At 37.9% G+C, this 18,402-nt stretch overlaps 1 protein-coding gene across 2 annotated transcripts in view; it reads left to right on the forward strand.

Annotated features, from left to right (window-relative positions):
- The window catches only part of pkp1a (plakophilin 1a), a 35,948-nt gene that overhangs the window by 15,603 nt on the left and 1,943 nt on the right, over positions 1-18,402 (forward strand). For both annotated transcript variants that reach the window (XM_084097953.1, XM_084097954.1), the window contains 9 exons: positions 171-378; positions 2,183-2,351; positions 4,802-4,919; positions 6,041-6,199; positions 6,889-7,056; positions 8,502-8,655; positions 14,439-14,625; positions 14,823-14,907; positions 18,249-18,340. In XM_084097953.1, coding sequence (XP_083954079.1) covers positions 171-378; positions 2,183-2,351; positions 4,802-4,919; positions 6,041-6,199; positions 6,889-7,056; positions 8,502-8,655; positions 14,439-14,625; positions 14,823-14,907; positions 18,249-18,329 — 1,329 coding nt within the window. In that variant the 3' untranslated portion in view covers positions 18,330-18,340. The remainder of the gene's footprint in view (positions 1-170; positions 379-2,182; positions 2,352-4,801; positions 4,920-6,040; positions 6,200-6,888; positions 7,057-8,501; positions 8,656-14,438; positions 14,626-14,822; positions 14,908-18,248; positions 18,341-18,402) is intronic.

Here is an 18,402-nt window from a genome sequence, read left to right on the forward strand (position 1 = left end):
AGAGCTTTTTTGGCAGCAAGAGGGAGATCTACTTGATATTAGGCAGGCGGTTTTAATGCTGTGGCTGATCAGTGTATCCGTTTATCCATCCATCTGTCCATCTTAAATGTACTTATGAATAATGATATTTAAATAATTTACTAATAAGTGTTGTTTGGTTTCACTAAAAGGTTTGGCGGTTGGCAGGGATTCCTGCTCTGATTCAGTTGCTGAAAAGTGACAATTTCCACTTGCAACAGACAGCCGCCTCTGCACTGCGCAACATAGTTTTTAAAGACGAAAAGAACAAGATTGAGGTGGAAAGATGTGAAGGACTAGAAGCCATTCTGACGTTGCTCAGAAACACCAGCGTAGCAGAAACCCAGAAACAACTCACTGGTAAGATGTGCCACTCTCACTCGACTCCTTCCTGTGGTTCAACATTTTAATGTGTCGTGTGTCATTTGTTGTCGTATGTCCTCATCAAGTTTCAAGTTTGTATTTATTTGTATAGCACATTTAAAAACAGCATACAAGGCTGACCAAAGTGCTGAACAATACACAAGATGAAGAACAAGGACAAACCACACGTTCATGACAAAAACTCACAATGAATTAAAAGCTAAAGAAAAAAATAGGTTTTAAGAGAAGATTTAAAAGCAGTTAAAGACTGAGCCTCTCTGATGTAAACCGGAAGGCTGTTCCACAGCCTAGGATCGGCAATAGCAAAGGCTCTGTCTCCTCTATACTTTAACCGTGATCTGGGGACGGACAAAAGACTCTTATCACCAGACCTCAGGTTTCGTGTGGGATTGTGTGGACAGAGTAGCTCGGACAAATAGCTCGGTGCCAGATTATTTACGGATTTAAAAACAAAGAGAAGAATTTTAAACTCAATTCTAAAATGCACAGGTAGCCAGTGCAGCGATTTTAAGATAGGAGAAACATGATCAAATTTACGTTTTCTTTTGAGGAACTTTGCAGCAGCATTTGTTCTAATTGGAGACGAGCAATAGAGTATTTGGAGATGCCATAGTAGAGGGAGTTGCAATAATCCAACCGCGATGTAATGAGCGCATGGATAGCAATCTCTAAGGTTTTCTCAGAAAGAGAGGATTTGATCTTAGAGAGAAGATGTAGCTGGAAAAAACAAGAACTAATCACCGCATTTATTTGTTTTTCAAATTTGAGGTTCTGATCCCAGAAAACACCTAAGTTCTTAATGCATGATGAAGTAGAAGGAGAAAGGTAATCCAGGTCAATGTTACTGCTCTTAAAGTTTTCATGGGGCCAACGACTATAACCTCGGTTTTGGATTCATTCAGAAATAAGAAATTTTGAGAAAACCACAATTTCACTTCATCTAGGCATGCAAAAAGAGATTTCAGAGCAGCATGTTTGTTGCGTTTCAGAGGCAAATAAATTTGGGTATCATCTGCATAGCAGTGAAATGATACACTTTCTGAAATGCTTTCTGAAAATGGAGCCCAGAGGAAGTAAATACAGTGAAAAAGAATGGGTGCGAGAATTGAACCCTGTGGCACTCCACAGGAGAGTAGAGCAGGCGAGGAAGAAAAATTACCCAGTTTAACAGAGATTTAAACCAACTGAGGACAGTTCCCTGGATGCCCACAAAATATTCTAGTCGGGTTAAGAGAGTTTTATGATCAACTGTATCAAAAGCCGAGGTTAGGTCTAACAGTATTAGGATCACAGAGTCACCAGAGTCAGTCGCTAACAGTATATCATCCGAAACCCTTAATAAAGACTGGAAAGTTTCAAGAATTTGATTTGAGCTAAGAAAAGACTGGAGTTGAATGAGAACCATTTTCTCCAATGCTTTTGTAATAAAAGGAAGTGTCGAGATAGGTCAAAAATTATTAAAATCCCTATCATCAAGTGAAGGTTTCTTGAGAAGAGGTGTAACAGTAGCTTGTTTTAGGCTATCAGGAATAGTCCCTGTGCTCAAGCATTTATTCTGAAAAAACACCAAACATGTTCCAACTGAGTCAAAAATTTGTTTCAAAATACGGGCAGAAAGAACACCTCATCACATTGTATGTTAATGGTGTCCTTTATTGTTAACATGAAAGAAAGTGACGCGGTTTGGTTTTGTGTTTTGATATTAATGTGTTTATCAAAAGCTATTTAAAAAGAACATTGTGAAGGATACAGTGTGACCTTTGGTGTCGGATCTGTTCAGGTTTGTTGTGGAATCTGTCCTCGGCTGATGCGCTGAAGCCAGAGCTGATCAGGGACGCCATGCCTCTGCTTACAGAAAGCATTGTGGTGCCATACAACGTTTGGACTGACAGCAACACCAACAAACACATTGACGACGAGGTCTTCTACAACACCACCGGCTGTTTCAGGTGAGAGTTGCACTGTCTGAGTCCTCTAGACTGACTGTTGAGTCCAAGGGCATGTGATATCCGAACAGATGATGAATAGAATATTTTAAGTGCTTTAAAGTGCCTCTTTTAAGCTATTATAAAGGTTGCTATTTTTGTTTTGGTGTCTCCTACAATGTTTACATGCTTTCAAGTTAAAAAATACTTACATTTTCTCATACATTCCGGCATGACCTCTTTTCTCAGTGTCTAAAACGGTTTGATAAAGGATTCAGACTAGGCATGTGCCGGTATCAAATTTTCATGCTGCGATTAATTGATTGAGCTTTTATCACGGTATACGGTATTATCACGATATTTTAATTGCTATAATTATTAAAGGTTAAAAATTAACAAATTAAATGAAATACAATTTAGTTTTCATTATAATAAATTATGACACAAGTAAAAATATAATACAAATGTAATATAGTGCACATATTTAGCAAAATACTCCTCTCTATAGCTATTTTTTCTACTCAACTAACGTGTTGGTCATTAAATGGCTTTCCTGAGGTAAATGTAACGTTCTGTGACATAATTGTTCACCTGCAGTTTTATTGACCTCTTTGGTTGAAAAACACTGATTGATCGATATTATGTATGAGGCATAAATACCTTTCGGTAAGTTGTACTGTATCTTTAAATAAAAAGTAACAGAGGATCGGTTTGCTTGAACTGAGGCGCTACAGCGATCGGTCACGTCACATTTACAAGCGCCAAAACGGTATTTATTGTCTGAATTTCGTAATTTTTTATAAAATTTTTTTTTTTCATATCAAAAGTAACCTGCTCTGTCCAGTCTGTCGGTGTCAGTGTCCTCTTTGCTCCGTGATTTTTCTCTGCGTGAGAAAATGGATGTGTGGGGCGAAAGCGTGTGAAAAGTGTAAATTGCGTGAGTCTCACACTGAATGCGTAGAGTTGACAGCCCTGCTTTTAGAAGGGGGATAAATCGTCGGCAGCGTTCCTCCTTCCGCCATGCTTCTTCTCCATGTGAGGATTATTTACATTAGACTAGAGTGCGCACTGTGCCGCATGCACACAGTGCTTCATGTGGGGATTGTCTACATCAGAGTGCGCACGTGTTTCGCGCAGCATATACGCAGTGTTTGTTTAAGCGGTTGATGGAAAATAAGCTAATGCGCGTTCTATAAATATAAATTCTTATCTATTATTTTTCACGGTATTTTGAAGTGCCCGCGATAACAATATCGTGCATATTCATTACCGCAATTTATCGCATTACCGAATACCGGCACATGTCTAATTCAGACTCTCTAAAACCCCTCCTTTCCACAAGCCTACTCTGCTCTGATTGGTCAAATGGTCCAGTCTGTTGTGATTGGTCTACTCTGCTCTGATTGGTCAAATGACTCAGTCTGTTGTGATTGGTCGACTCTGCTCTGATTGGTCAGATGACTCAGTCTGTTGGGATTGGTCTACTCTGCTCTGATTGGTCAAATGACTCAGTCTGTTGTGATTGGTCTACTCTGCTCTGATTGGTCAGATGTCCCAGTCTGTTGTGATTGGTCTACCGCTTACAGCACGCGTCGGAAACAAAATGCCAATTACCATATCTGAATTTAAGCTCTGGATCTTCCTCAGCACTTGATAAACAGTGATACAAACAGTAACAATTGCATCGGTTTTACCTTTTTCATTCAAGCGCGAGTCCTTTGGAAGTGCATGTAAAGTGGATTTGCTTACGCATTGCAGAAAACAGCGTCTTCTCGACGTGTCGACAACATGAACCAAACTCTTCCAGTCTCAGCTACAGCTACAGTGTTTGAGGGTCAAAGTAGACATTGTTCACGGGCAGCCAATAAATACCATAGACTGCCATTATGCACATTAGTTACAAACATATGTAGATTTGGGCAGGAAGTAAGACTGTAATTACTAATGACTCATTTCAGGCAGTTCAAAATCGACTCTTTCATTTGAGAGACAATCACTCCATTTATCGTGCACTTTGATCTTTGAAACTTCCCAGACCTTTTACATTCACAAACAGCTATATTACACACTACATGAAAGGTAATATCCATAAAACCATAATAGAAGCACTCCTCCAGCACAATCATGGTCTGCTAACTTTAACTCACAATAATTCCTCACATGTGCAGTGGCTTAGAAACACTAAACTGCAGTTGAGTTCATCTGTGTGATGCCTTAAAATGTATCTGTGTTAATCTACAGCAGATTTCTCAGAGCTGTCGTGTTGTGCCATACATGTTTTCATACCAAAGTTGTATTACCTATCTTTCTTCTTATCAGAGGCATATCACGAGATGTTTGTTTACTTGGGTTGGACTGATAACTGTGACATTACAGACTGGCACACATATAACCAAGTGTGTTGTTTGTTTTCTAAGGATAATTTGGAAAAGTAATGTTTGTTTTAATGCTAAGTTTTGGTTGTGCTCTCACAGAAACCTCAGCTGCGCCAGCGATAAGGAGAGGATATCTATGAGGAACTGCACGGGACTTATCGACTCTCTCATGACGTATATTCAGACTCAGATGGATAGAGGAGAGCCAGATGATAAGGTTATCATGCTTTAATTTTTTTCTGCATGATCTGCAAGCTCTTACTCTACATGGAAAAATATGCGGATACCAAAAACAATGTCCCAAAGTTGGAAGCACAAGTTTCTTTAAAATTTATTTAACCTCTAAAATTATGTAATAAATGTACATGTAAAACGATATCGTATGCTGTAGAATTAAGACGGAAATTAAGTGGTGGTTTATTAAAATGGGGTGTCTACAAACATTTGGCCATGTGCTGTGTATATTAATAGCGCTTCAAGTACTTTTTTTTTTTTTTTTTTTTTTTTTTTAAATAGGTTTTACTTTTATTAACCCTGTAAACCCTGACATATAAAATAATATTTAGAAAATGTTGTTTAATGAACCTTTAGGCACAATTTAAAAAAATATTTATAATATTTGATGCATCCAGATTTTATGGTTCATATCGTATGATATAGGAGAATATTGAGCTCATATTCGAGGACAAAAAAATCCACATCAGTTTTATTCAGAGGCCCAAACTGAGCAAAAATATGCAATTTTATGATCAAAGCTCTGTAGTTTTTATTGATGGGCAAAACATTTAATGAAATACAATGCAATGATGATCGAGAGATGAACAAATAAACCTTCCTCAAAAGCCTGATGGATCATATTTGATACATTTTAACACGTTTATTCTAAAAAAAGAAGTAAACTTAAGGTGTTTCAGTTCAGTAATTGTCTTGAAATATTACTAACAATTTAAAAGTTATTCTTATATTTACTTAAAAATCAGAAAAGTTTTCACAGCAAAAAGACATGTGAACCATGATCTGAAGTGGGATGTTTTTACACTAAATGTATGTGTTTTTATACTGAAATACTAAAAGGCCTTTTACTTGCTAAGAAAACTATCAATCAGATGATAGAAGGAATGTAATAAAGTACAATAAAGTTTTGATCATGTTGAAAATCTATAGGCCTTTTTTTTTTTTTGCACATCAAATATGATACAGCAGGCTTTGTAGGGTCAAGCATATTCATAGAATTTTAACTTCAACCAGAATACTCCAGAATATTGCCAAAAATGTAGTGCAACAAGCTAAAATTGACCTTTGTGTCCTTGTTCTCTGTTTATGTCATGCGGGGAGCAGTCAGTGGAAAACTGTGTCTGTATACTCCATAACCTGAGCTACCAGCTGGAGAAAGAGGCTCCTGATCACTTCACAGAGTTATCTAGCCCTGACGTGAGCCCACATGAGAACAAAAACAAAATGAGCATCTTCAGCCCCAAGAGAACCAAGACTCAAAGGGTACAAGCTGTTCCTGATGACACAACTAACATGCAGTATGTTTTAAATGCTGGTCATGGGATGCTGACTGAACTTTAAGGATTAGATCACCCATAAATGAAAACTCATTACATTCCAAACATGTATGACTTTCTGTGTAAAACAAAAGGATAAATATTAGGCTTCTGGAATTTTCAAGATTTGTAAAGTCACAGAAGAAACAGACTAAAATATATGTTTTGGGTGAACTAGTCCTCCAACCAGCAATACTTTCTGCTCATTGCCATGATATACTCAAAAAAATAACTCTTTGGTTAAACATGATTCAATCATGGACAGTGGTTCCACATGATTGAATTAAGTTATTTGGACACAATTGAATCACGTTATTTGGACACGACTGAATCAAGTTATTTGGACACGACTAAATCAAGTTATTTGGAACCGATTGAATTAAGTTATTTGGACGTGTCTAATTTTGATTGAGTTTACTCATCTCGCTTAAGTTCATCCAACATATGAAGTATTTGAGTTGAGATAACATGGTTCCAACGTGTGGAACCACTGTCCATGATTGAATCATGTTCAGCCAAAGAGGTTTTTTTTTGTGTGTGTGTAGAAGTGACCCAAACAACACTAACTAGCCTGAACCAAGTTGTTAAGCTTTTAAAAGGTGTGTTTAATACATTCACACTCCTTTTTGTGATTAGGCGCTCAGCTTCTCAGCCATGGAGGTGGATGAGCCTGAAGGAGTGAATTGGTTGTACCACCAGAAGTCTCTGCAGCTGTACCTGTCTCTGCTGGGCTTCAGTCAGAAAGAAGCCACTCTGGAGGCGTGCTGTGGAGCTCTGCAGAACCTCACAGCTTCAAAGAGCCCTGTATGTGCTGATACACGGAATACAGTTGACATTGAACTTGACACGGTCCCAGCCGAGTAAAATCAGTTGTATTAAAGCTAAGGCCATAAAAAGTCTTAAATATCTGAAATGGTATAAGAAATGTAATTTGAAGAAGTTTGGGGACAAAAAACAGTAACCGCAATATGGCTTAATGTGATTATTAAACTTCAAAAGGCTATGATTTAAAGGTGCTGTATGTAACTTTAATATGTTTGCAGATATTTAGGAAACATGCTAAGTTGACATACTCGTTTCTCTGAAAAACACTTCTACAGCCAGTTATATTATTTTGAAATGTGCGTTCCGTGTCAGAATGTCTGTTTTTGTTTTGGTCTGTGTGACTCCGCCCACTGCCACTTCACCCAATAGTATTTCGACACCCCCGGGATGCCAGTTGGCAGGAAACTCAGCGTATTGCAGCCAGCAAACAAACTGGGTCAGAGATTGCAGATTCCACACAACCTAAAAAGCCTCGGTATCCATCTAAAAATCTCTATGAACGAGAGCATATTAAAATGGCGGCTCATGGTTTCAGAGCAGTTTGCAATCTATAAATACTGCAAATACTTGCCTAGTGATTCCGTATGAACTACTGTTGTTGAATTATGACAATGTTTACTTTGTGTTTTTACCATACCTGCAAACTAGTGACATCCATACCTTTTCTTACTAAATGGTTTGAAGACTGAAATGTGAGGTTTATCATTTTATGAAACTTTTTGTTTTTGTCAACCTGCATTATTTGAGCTGTAAATTTGTTGAAATATTATTTTCAGTCATTTTATGGTTTAACCCTCTGGTGCTCTTCACATGGCTGTCAAAAACCATTTTTTTATTTTAATGAAATGAATGTACTATTTATTTTTTTATTTTTTTAGTTCAATAATGTTTGTTTTTTATTTAATATTTTGTATTTTTAGGGGATTTTATGGTACTAAATTATATTTATGCAGTAGTTATAATCCACATATTCACTCTTTTAATATAGACCTTAAAATGAAATCTCCAACTAAGGGTACGTTTACACGACAACAATATGCTTAAAACTGAGAAGTTTTCCTTTGAGTTTTCCATGCACAGACGACGGCACCATTGTCAAAACGATCCCTATTCACACGGATCCATGAAAATGACTAAAACACTGTGTTCTACCATTAGATGGAGATGAAACACTAGAGACTGAAACACTAGAGCGTAAATTTTCGGTAAAAAAATGACAGAAGAGCATCAGAGGTGCTTATGTTATATGCTACCATAATATGTTACCATAGACATTACCCTACCCTGCCCGTATGGTGTTAATTGTATTTGTGCAGGTCATAAAAAGGGTCTTAAAAAGCCTTAGATTTGATTTTAAAACCCCTCAAATGCTCTGCTTAAGGAAAAGCAGTTAAAATTATATTTTGATTGGATGTCTGCCACAGGTGTCCACTCTGGTGAGTCAAACCATCATAGAGAAGCTGCAAGGCCTGCCTGTCATTTCCCCTCTGCTGAAATCTGCAAACTTGGGCCTACAGAAGGCCGCCATATCCTTAGTGGGCAACATGTCCCGGGTGGCATCTCTACGGGGAACTATGGGTAAGAGTCTTTTTTTCACACTTTCACAACTTACGCACTACTAAATAGTTTTGTGTTGCACCATTACACTTAGTTGAAGCATAACTCTACGTATAAACTAAATATTTTCGGAAGCCTCCGACTAGAAGTAATGGTAGGAAGTAAATAGCAGACTGAATGATCTGCATCAGTAAGCTCTTGTTTTACCTGACAGACTTCAATCCTTTAGACATAAATGATCATTTTGACATTTACACTCGCTTACATTTTACACACTTTCATGACGTAAAACCGCTTTTGACTGCTCCGGAGCAGACTTCTGAAACCTAAAATGACAAATGGAACAACCTACGGTCTTGTAGACTTACTTGACACGCACACGCGTTGGCCATTGTAAGTCCACATGACCGCAAGTGCACATGAAATGTGACATTTGGGACAGGGCCATTTCCGGCATTTCAACACAACTTCTGCTTGCGTATTTAAAGGCTGCTATCGGATCATTAATGGTCAGGGTAAATGTCATATTATGCGACTACGCATTACTTTACGGAGAGTTTACGACCTATACGTTCTGCCTTAAAAAACAAATGCTGCAAGCGAATAAAGTACAGAGTTAGGGTGTGTTCACACTTGTAGTTCAGTTCGCTCAGTTCATTTGGTCCAGACCAAAAAAAAAAAGTGTCCTGGTCCGCTTAGCATTCACATTGGCATTTTAACACGGAACATAAAGATACCAAACCTAAAGGCAGGGCCGTTTCTAGCCTTTTTGGCACCCTAGGCAAGATTCCTATTGAAATCTTGAATTGAATTCCTATTCACCAGAAAACACCAGATCACCATGCTGATCGCATGAGCAAAGTGCGCACTTTTCTTTAAATCACGCAGCACAAACAGAATGCCTATATAGGCTACTTAATTAAAGTCTTGTGCTGTTTTATAAAGGCACAAAGCCATATCACAATTTCAATTTTAGTTCGTTGACAAAATATAACGCTAGAGACCTTATGTTAGGCTATACATTTTACATCTCATGTGTTGGGAAAAGGGAGAAGAGCGAGTTCGACAAAAGGCGGATTCGAACTCGGGTCGAACCAAAGTCCTTTTTTCTCTGGTCGAACGCATCAAAAGCTACTTTCAAGCACCTCACACCTTACGACCTATGCCACTGTAGATATTTAGTGGTGGGCGTCTTTTTGCCAAAAAGACAGGCACTTAGTGCAAATATACATTATAGTATATAGTGCATTATCGGAAATGTCAAAAAATAAGGATTTTTCTTCCACTCGCTTGGGCGAGAAAAAAATATTTTGGTGTGGTGGGGGCTCTCACTGGCGCCCCCCAGCTGTTTGCGCCCTAGGCGACCGCCTAGTTTGCCTATGCCTAGAAACGGCCCTGCCTAAAGGCATAGGGATACGTTCACAACCTGATTGGTTGGCTTTTATTTCACGACGGAACTTGTCGAACATCCGAAACAATGCTGTGTTCTGGAATAAATGCGCTCGTTGTGTGTGTGTAACCTACCTATGATGGTATTTTGACCAGCTGAGAACTCGTGAAAAGCTTATAAATGTGTAAAGGAGTCAAAACCGTGGCAGGAATCCCTCTGTCACACACACAAACACAGATCTGCTGTGAGGAGACGCAGTTCTGATGCCTGTACCGAACTGTGATGAGCAACATCACGACATCACGAGAAAAAACAGGAGCATTATGTCCTTTTTAGGGTTGCGTCTTGTGACATCATGTCCTGTTTTTGGTTGGTCGCACCAGAGTTTGTTTTAATCGAGCCAAACATGCCATCTGTGAACACACCCTTAGTTACAAACCAGCTTGTTGTTACTAAGCTTCTGTTGTGGACTTGACATTCCAATTTAAGTATGAACTTATGATTGGCTGGTGCAACCCCACCCTGAAGCTCGCTTTACGCACTTGCAGGACTCGTACAATTTTTGCTCAGTCTCTCAACAGCAGGTCTGAGTGTGTGAATTGTGACACTAAACTGGCAGCAGCAGAATGTCAACTGATACCCCAGGGGCAGTAAAAGTAACAAAATATCTTACCCAATGCATTTTCTGAAATGACTTAATAAACATAATGACAGTATTTACTAAACTAATTAAGCCATCTGATATGATCACTGCATGTGGTATCTTGTATCTAAAATATATGTTGTGTGATATTGCTTTTATGCAGCATGCATTTATTTATCATACATGAAATATACTATATTAATATCAAATACACTGCCCGGCCAAAAAAAAAAAAAAGTCGTTGTTTGGATTTAAATAGGCAGATACTTAAGGGTCTATGACTGGATCATTATTGCAGTGATTATTATGTTTCTAGCATGTTATATGTTTAGCAACATTTCTTCTAACCCTAACTGATGGAGTGTGTAGCTTTTCATTTCTTAAACAACCATGTAGGAAGACTCATCATGGCCATATTCCGGGATGACAAGGTCAAGATTCTTCAGTCTCAGACTGTGAAAGAATGGTTGAGAGGAGCATGAAGAATCATTTAACACATGAATTGGCACCTTAAATTAATTGAAAGTCTTTGGGATGTGCTGGAGGAGACTTTACAGAGTGCTGGACTCTTGCATTGTCAATACCATCACAACATTTATTTCCATGAAGAGGTGCATGAATTTTTAGACAAGATCTTTGTTTTGACAATGCAAGAGTTCAGCACTCTGTAAAGTCTCCTCCAGCACATATCAAGGCCAGTTAAAACATGTCATGTTAGTGTGATATTGCTTTTTTGCAAAATTGTGATTTACATTCTTTATGCAAGACATTTACAAGTAATTCATACTGAGCCCAGTTACCTAAAACATATGACATGTTAGTGTGATCTTCCTTTTTTAAATACAAGCAATATAGGGGTAATTCATATCAAGGCCAGTTATTTAATATATGTTTTCTTTCTCTAATGGAAAAAAAGCCAAAGCATCAAACTTGCATGTCCCTAAAGGGGTCATAGAATGAGAATTCAAATGTTCCTTGATCTTTTGACAGTTAAGAGTTTGTTATACTATAAAAATACCCTGTAAGTTTCAAAACTCAAAACTTTATTGTTATTCCAAAAACTGCTCTTATTGAAACCAAAGCCAGCAAACGACGTCACACTTCAGCTTTGGCCCCACCTACTGGAGCGTTAGTGAACAGTGACATCAGAACGAGAAATGATCGATACAGGATACCATTACCTTCCAAACGATCCTAATGCTAGGATAGTGTTTTTTTCCCCCAACAATGTGAATGTCTCAGCAGAGCATTATTTGTTTGTATTCTGTGTATTTCACTGTGGATTATTTGGTAAATTTTGGCGGAGGCTTTGCAAACAGACTTTTACGGTATGGATCTGCCAGCAACGCCACAAGCATGCAAGTAGTCATGTTTATTTTAATGTCCGATCTGTGATCAGTGATTTCTGATGTAATTATTCAAGTTCAGACAGATTATTTCTCAAAATATCGTTCAATACTGTTTATGCATCAGTAAATCAAGCCAGTGACTAAACGATCAACTTCATGTTGTTTCTCTCTTAGTAGGATGAAAATAATCTTATTTAAACTGTGATTAAATTATATAAAGAAAGCGATCAAAGAACAATCCCTTTCCAATTGCCCAAGCTGTCAATCAAACAGCGCGAGTTTATCTGGACACTTGCCAAAACTCGTTGAAATCAGCCATCACAAAATCATGATGCTGTTACAATGTACAGTACAACGAAGCTCTTACTGTATTTACATCGTGTTTGCATTGTTATTTGGTGAAAGCCAGAGGTGTAATTTCATACGCGATCAACAGACTGTCCATCATCTGCTCAATGCTCATCACTGCAACCTTTCATGTGATGGGAATAGATCATTATGATCAATACTTTTCACGATTCCTTAATCTCGATAGCTGTTATGGTAAAAACGTAGCAAAAGTTTTAGAGAGAGTTCCACATGTAATACTAGCTATTTCATATGCAAACATGTCAGCCAATCACAGCAGTGGGCATTTACACTGAAGTCTCACAGCCAATCACAGCACTGGGCATTTACACTGAAGTCTCACAGCAGACACGCCCCTTCAAACAGAGCATTCAAAGCAGAGGCTAAAATTAGGCTTGGAAAAATGCCATATATTTATAAATTATGACAATTTTTGATGTTAAAATCATACTAACATTATAAGGGCACCCCAGGAAACATTATAAAATAATAAAATAATCCAATCTATGACCCCTTAAAGGGTGGTAAAACACCTTTTTTCGAAGGCTTGATTGTGTTTGTGGGGAGCACTGTAACATGTGTTCATGCTTCGTTTTTAAAAATTCACATTATTTTTCACATATTTAACCATTATTCTACACTGCTCTGTCCCTCCTTGTAAAAACGGTCGGATGATTTCCGGGTTCTATGAAGCACCCCACCCCACCCCCCACCCCTCAAAAATACGCAATGGGCTCAGATTGGTTAGCTGGCCCAGTGTGTTGTGATTCGCTAACCGGCAAGTGCACGTTGTTCGGAAACGTCACGTCCCTTACCCTTACCGGTAGATTGTGCTTCGGTGTATTATAAACAATGGCATCAATATTGCCATACCAATTTGAGCCCGAATCAGACCCAGAGAATGTTAGTGGAGAGGATCGAGCTTTTTAAGACTGCAGATCTATTGTGATCGCTACTGACTATATGGCACTGTTACTTTTGTATTTTTATAACGATTGTAGACAAATATTTGTCGCCAGAACTATTAACCCAATACGAAAATTAAACATTGGCTTTACAACAGTAGCCAAATCAAACACAAAACCATGTTTAGCATGCCTGTAGATAAACAAGCATGTAGATAAACAATACATAAAAGCTATAATCAAAGAATAATTTACACTGATCACATAAACGACAACAACCACAAACATTCCAAGTTCGCTGCGCTGGTGATATTAAACAAGTTTTTTATGTGTTTGTCGGATAAGTATGAATTAGCATTTAACAAACTGGTTTGTGGAGCCAAACAGCGTTGTCCTTCGTTTACTTCCTCGCTACAACGTACAATTAACAATACGAACTATTACAGGAAAACACAACGCCGAAAAAATCATTCTTACAGGTTGTGGCTCTTAAACAACAGCTTCTGTTTTTAAAGTTGGAACTGCTCCATCACAGAACAAGCCGTTGAGCGAATCCTGCATTGAACTTGCGTAGATTGAGGAAGCTTTCCTCCGGAAAATGTGCAGCACAGATAGCGACATTTGGATTATAATTATGAGGGACTGAGTTAAAAATAAATTGTTACCATTGCTCCCTAACTCCACCGTCCTTAGGAAGACTGAACAAAGTGGACCTGCAATCTGGGTGAAAATAACAGCGTTTCGACGGCACGGCGGCAGCTACACTACTACCACAACAACTCTTCTCCAAAGCAACATAAAATGGCCTCGCCCCCCTTTATTTATTGTGTTCCCAGCGGAGGGGTTTATGTAAATGTTGGGGTTAGTCATGTCACTAACCCTGGAGGAATGTCTTGTAGTCCCTACCAGCCGTTTGCTGTAGTCCTTAGAAATTGATTTCTTTAAAAGCAAATATCTCCCTTTGTATTGAACTTTGAGCGTTGTAACTTTGCAGATGTTGTTTATGCTCAAACAGCAACATTACACACTAACTAAAGTTAGAAAAGTGAAATCACATTCAACCACCCCTTTAAGTAACGTACAGACTGTAGTATTATTTTGCACAGTACACTGTACTGCACTTGCAGCATTAACATTGCTAACGTTCATGTTGTTGTTTTCAACCACAGCCAAGGAAGTTCTTCCCAAAGTCAGCTCTGTGGTCTCGACTGTGACCCTGAAAAAGGTTGAATCGGACAGCTCCATCGCTACAGCGTGCCGCGTGATGCACACACTCATGCTGGCAGAGCCTGACATTGGGAAGAAGATATTGAACACAAAACTCATCGAGTCCCTGAGCATGCTGAGTTCAAATTTGTAAGTGTGTCCAAAGGAAAATGCATGTTTGACAGTGAAGGGATGGCATTAGCAAACATTAGCAAGCTACTGGTTGGAGTTTTAGGAGGACAGAAATGATAAATGACTCTATGACATTCACCCATGGATGACAGGTACTCTATAAGAATTTGATGTGTATTAGCGGATAGCCTTCTGAGTTTCTCTGTTGCCTGCAGAAATTTCGACACAGCCAGAAAAGATGCTGGAGTTCTTCTCTGGATTTTGTGGGCAGAAAGGGACTTCCAGAAAGTGCTGAAAAAGGTAAGACCGTCCCACCTCAAACTGCTCAGAGGAGGTAAATCAATGTATATGCAATATGCTATACATGTTCATTTCTTTATAATAATATAATAAATAAAACGCTTATTTCATTATAATAAAACGCGCATATGCATATATTATACATATATTATTTAATTTAATTATGTTTTATTTATTCTTTGCCTAATTAATCTGACCGTTATTAGTGTTTTTTTTATTATTATTATTTATTGGTATATAATTAAATGATTGGATATTTAATCATGCTCATTTCAACAATCAACAACACAAAAACATATGAATCATAAAGTGTATATACAGTAAATTATATAAATTATACAGTATTAATGCAATATTTCATGTGTTTTATTTGTAAAGCAATTCAAATAAGTTATATTTATGAATATTTTGAATATTTACTATGTAGAAATTACATAGTAATGTTTTGAAGTAATTGCACAGAATTATTAGAATATTTACAGTAGACGTTTTCTTATGAGTGGAGGCAGGTTTAAATTCATTGACACCAATGAAGGGGAAACCCGAAAACATCACTTCCTCTTCCATTGGCCTCTAAATAAATATAGGAGTATGAGGTTTTTATTGTATTTATTCAAAATGTAATTTCTCATGTCTTCTGATTGTGGAGTGAATGGAATGTCAATGTGAGTACAAAAACAGATACTTGGTTAATGAAAATTTCGAATAAAGAGTGATGGAAAAGAAAAGGAAAGCAATATCTGGTTAAAAGAAAGGAGGGTGTGGAAGGGTGTGTACACACATGTGCTTTTTTTTTCTTTTCCTGCTTTGAGGTAAAAAAAAAAATCCCCAGGTTTTGCTCCATATCTCTGTCTGCATGCTGGTTTACACACACACACACACACACACACACACACACACACACACACTTCCAGGCCCTGACTTGTACTCCACCCATCCCTTGAAGAAGTTAATGGGGGTAAGAGAGGAATCCAGGGAGACGAGTTAATTCTCTGCCTGTTGGTTTTGAAAGGCCATAGGTAGGGCAAAATACTATGATTAATTGTGGGAAAATACTTTAGATTAAAAATCTTTATATTAACTGATTTCTATCATTGCAATACAGGTAATGGCAAACCATCTGCACTCTTCGAGTGGCTTTCATTTATGGACATTTATGCATGTACATTAATTTACTAAAAATAAAAACTAACATAATTATCTTAAAACTAAGATAATCTCCAAAATCTTGTTTTATTATATATTTTTTGTCTTGCATTACATAGTGAAATTGTTTTTCGTGAATAAGAATGTGTTTAAAGCATTTTGGGTAATTGGAGGACACAAAGGAGACACTTGATGCATCCTATAAAATGAGCCGAATGAAGGATGCAAAACAAAGGCTGCCTTCTTTATTTTTAAAAATCTATTAAAAATAGATTTTTAATGGTAACTTATAAACTTTCAAAGACAGCCTTACCATTAGCTACAAGGTTGTTAATCGATGTTGTTTGCGTCTGTTGACCGTCAGCCCACATTATTTAAACTTCTTAAAAATAATTGTTTAACAGCTGAATATGTGGTGGAAAACTACATTACCCATGATGCTGTTCAGAAAATTACACCAATTAGAGGGTTTAAACAATATGTGCATATTTTTCAATAAACTTAAAATATTTAAGTTTTATATAATCAATTTTGTAAATGAGTGGCAATTTATGGCAATTTCAAAACACCGCTTCATGAAGCTTGGTTCCGAATCAATGGTTCGGAGCTTGTATCAAACTGCCAGAGTCACGTGATTTTTAGCGCTGGAACCAAATATTCGAATATTCGTTCGGTGGGTTGGTATTCGATTTGAAAATTTGACATTTGAGCATATAAGCCCTGCCCGTGTGAGGCAAACCGCTTCCCGCTCGCGCTGTTCTGTAGTTTAGTAAAAGTTTATTAATTCTGAATGTGTCGCGCCTTGCGTGTCCATCTATATTGCACCAAATGCGACACTGCACTCCCTTGTGAAGTCGATTGGATGAACGGTTCTCGAAATAATCAAAATGCAAACAGACAGACAGACACATAGAGATTCCTGCCTTTATTAGAGATAAGAATATGTTCAGCACGCTCTCTCCGAAGCTTCGAATATTCGATGTTCATTACTCTCTCCGAAGCTTCGAAGCTCAAAAAATGGTATTCGGACCAGCCCTAGTGATTTCGGTAAACGAGTCACCGGTTTTACCTGATATCTGACCAGTTTTATACATTTGTAGACGTTTTAATTAGACATTAGTATAATTAAAATGAATAATGGTAGTTAATAGTCTATTACTGGCCTGTTTAGCTGAGCCATTCAACAAAACAAACCCTGACAATTGATTAAAGAACATATAGACACTTGATAATCTTAGATGATTGCATTTGAAAGATTTTACTTTCAACAAAAAATTTGCAATAGATTTGTTAAAGGTGTTTTTATGCATGTTTGGCCCGGGGTTTTGTTGCATTTCCACTGTTCTGACCACTAGGGGTCACTGTGGAGACGGGTGTCGGATTGTTTCGAAGCCTCGACGCGATACGGCACATTTGCTTCAACTGTTTCAGTGTTCCACGAAGCCTCGATCTGAACACCACTAGAAACAAGGCAGAAAATCAAAACCATAACACATGAAAACCAGGGAGAGCGCACTCATAAATGCAGTGCAATGCAGACTTTGCAAAGAGTGAGTGAAAACACAAGGCTTATATAGGAAGAGCTTAACAGGATAATGATACACAGCTGGAAGTTATCAAACAATAATGAGTCCAGGCAATGGGTTATGGGAATTGGAGTTCATGATGGGAAAGCAAGGGAGTCTGGTGGAGATCATGGCCACTCCAGCTGGTGGATGCAACAACCTCGTAGCTGGTTGAATTGGTTCATTGCGTATAACGCTTTAACAAAGACTTTTCTTTAGATGATCTTTTGAATAATCTCAATTGGAGGGATTTTCTTAGCAAATAGAAATGTGATTGATTGATTGATTGATTGATTGATTGATTGATCAGCATGCCGCTAATGAAATGTTTTTGACCCACAGCACTATTGTAAAGTCTTTATCTTTATGTAGTTGTGGTTGTTGCAAATATCCAACAGCCAGCCCATAGTGACAGGTTGAGTTCCACAATGGCTGACTTCAGCATAACTGCCATGAAGAGCTCAGACAGGCATGTGTGAACACGTGATCATGAAGCAGTGATTCACTGCAGAACCACGACACGCGTTTGCTTCTGAGAGCTTTCACACTGTTAATTGTGATGGACTTGTGTGTCATTTTGAAAGGACGACGACGCTCCATTTATAGTTTTGACCTTTCGTTCTTTTGCAGCAAGGGATGGACAAGGACACGTTTATAAATGACGTCACCGCTACGGCGTACAAGGCGGCAACAGACAAGAAAAGAAAATGAGAGATGTGCAGGTGAGTTTTATTTTATTTTAGAGCTTTGATTCTGACACCTTTTTATACTCTTTCTTTAATTA

This window comes from Abramis brama (genome assembly GCF_963993115.1).
Source record: "Abramis brama genome assembly, chromosome: 22".
In the NCBI taxonomy this organism is placed as follows: Eukaryota; Metazoa; Chordata; class Actinopteri; order Cypriniformes; family Leuciscidae; genus Abramis; species Abramis brama.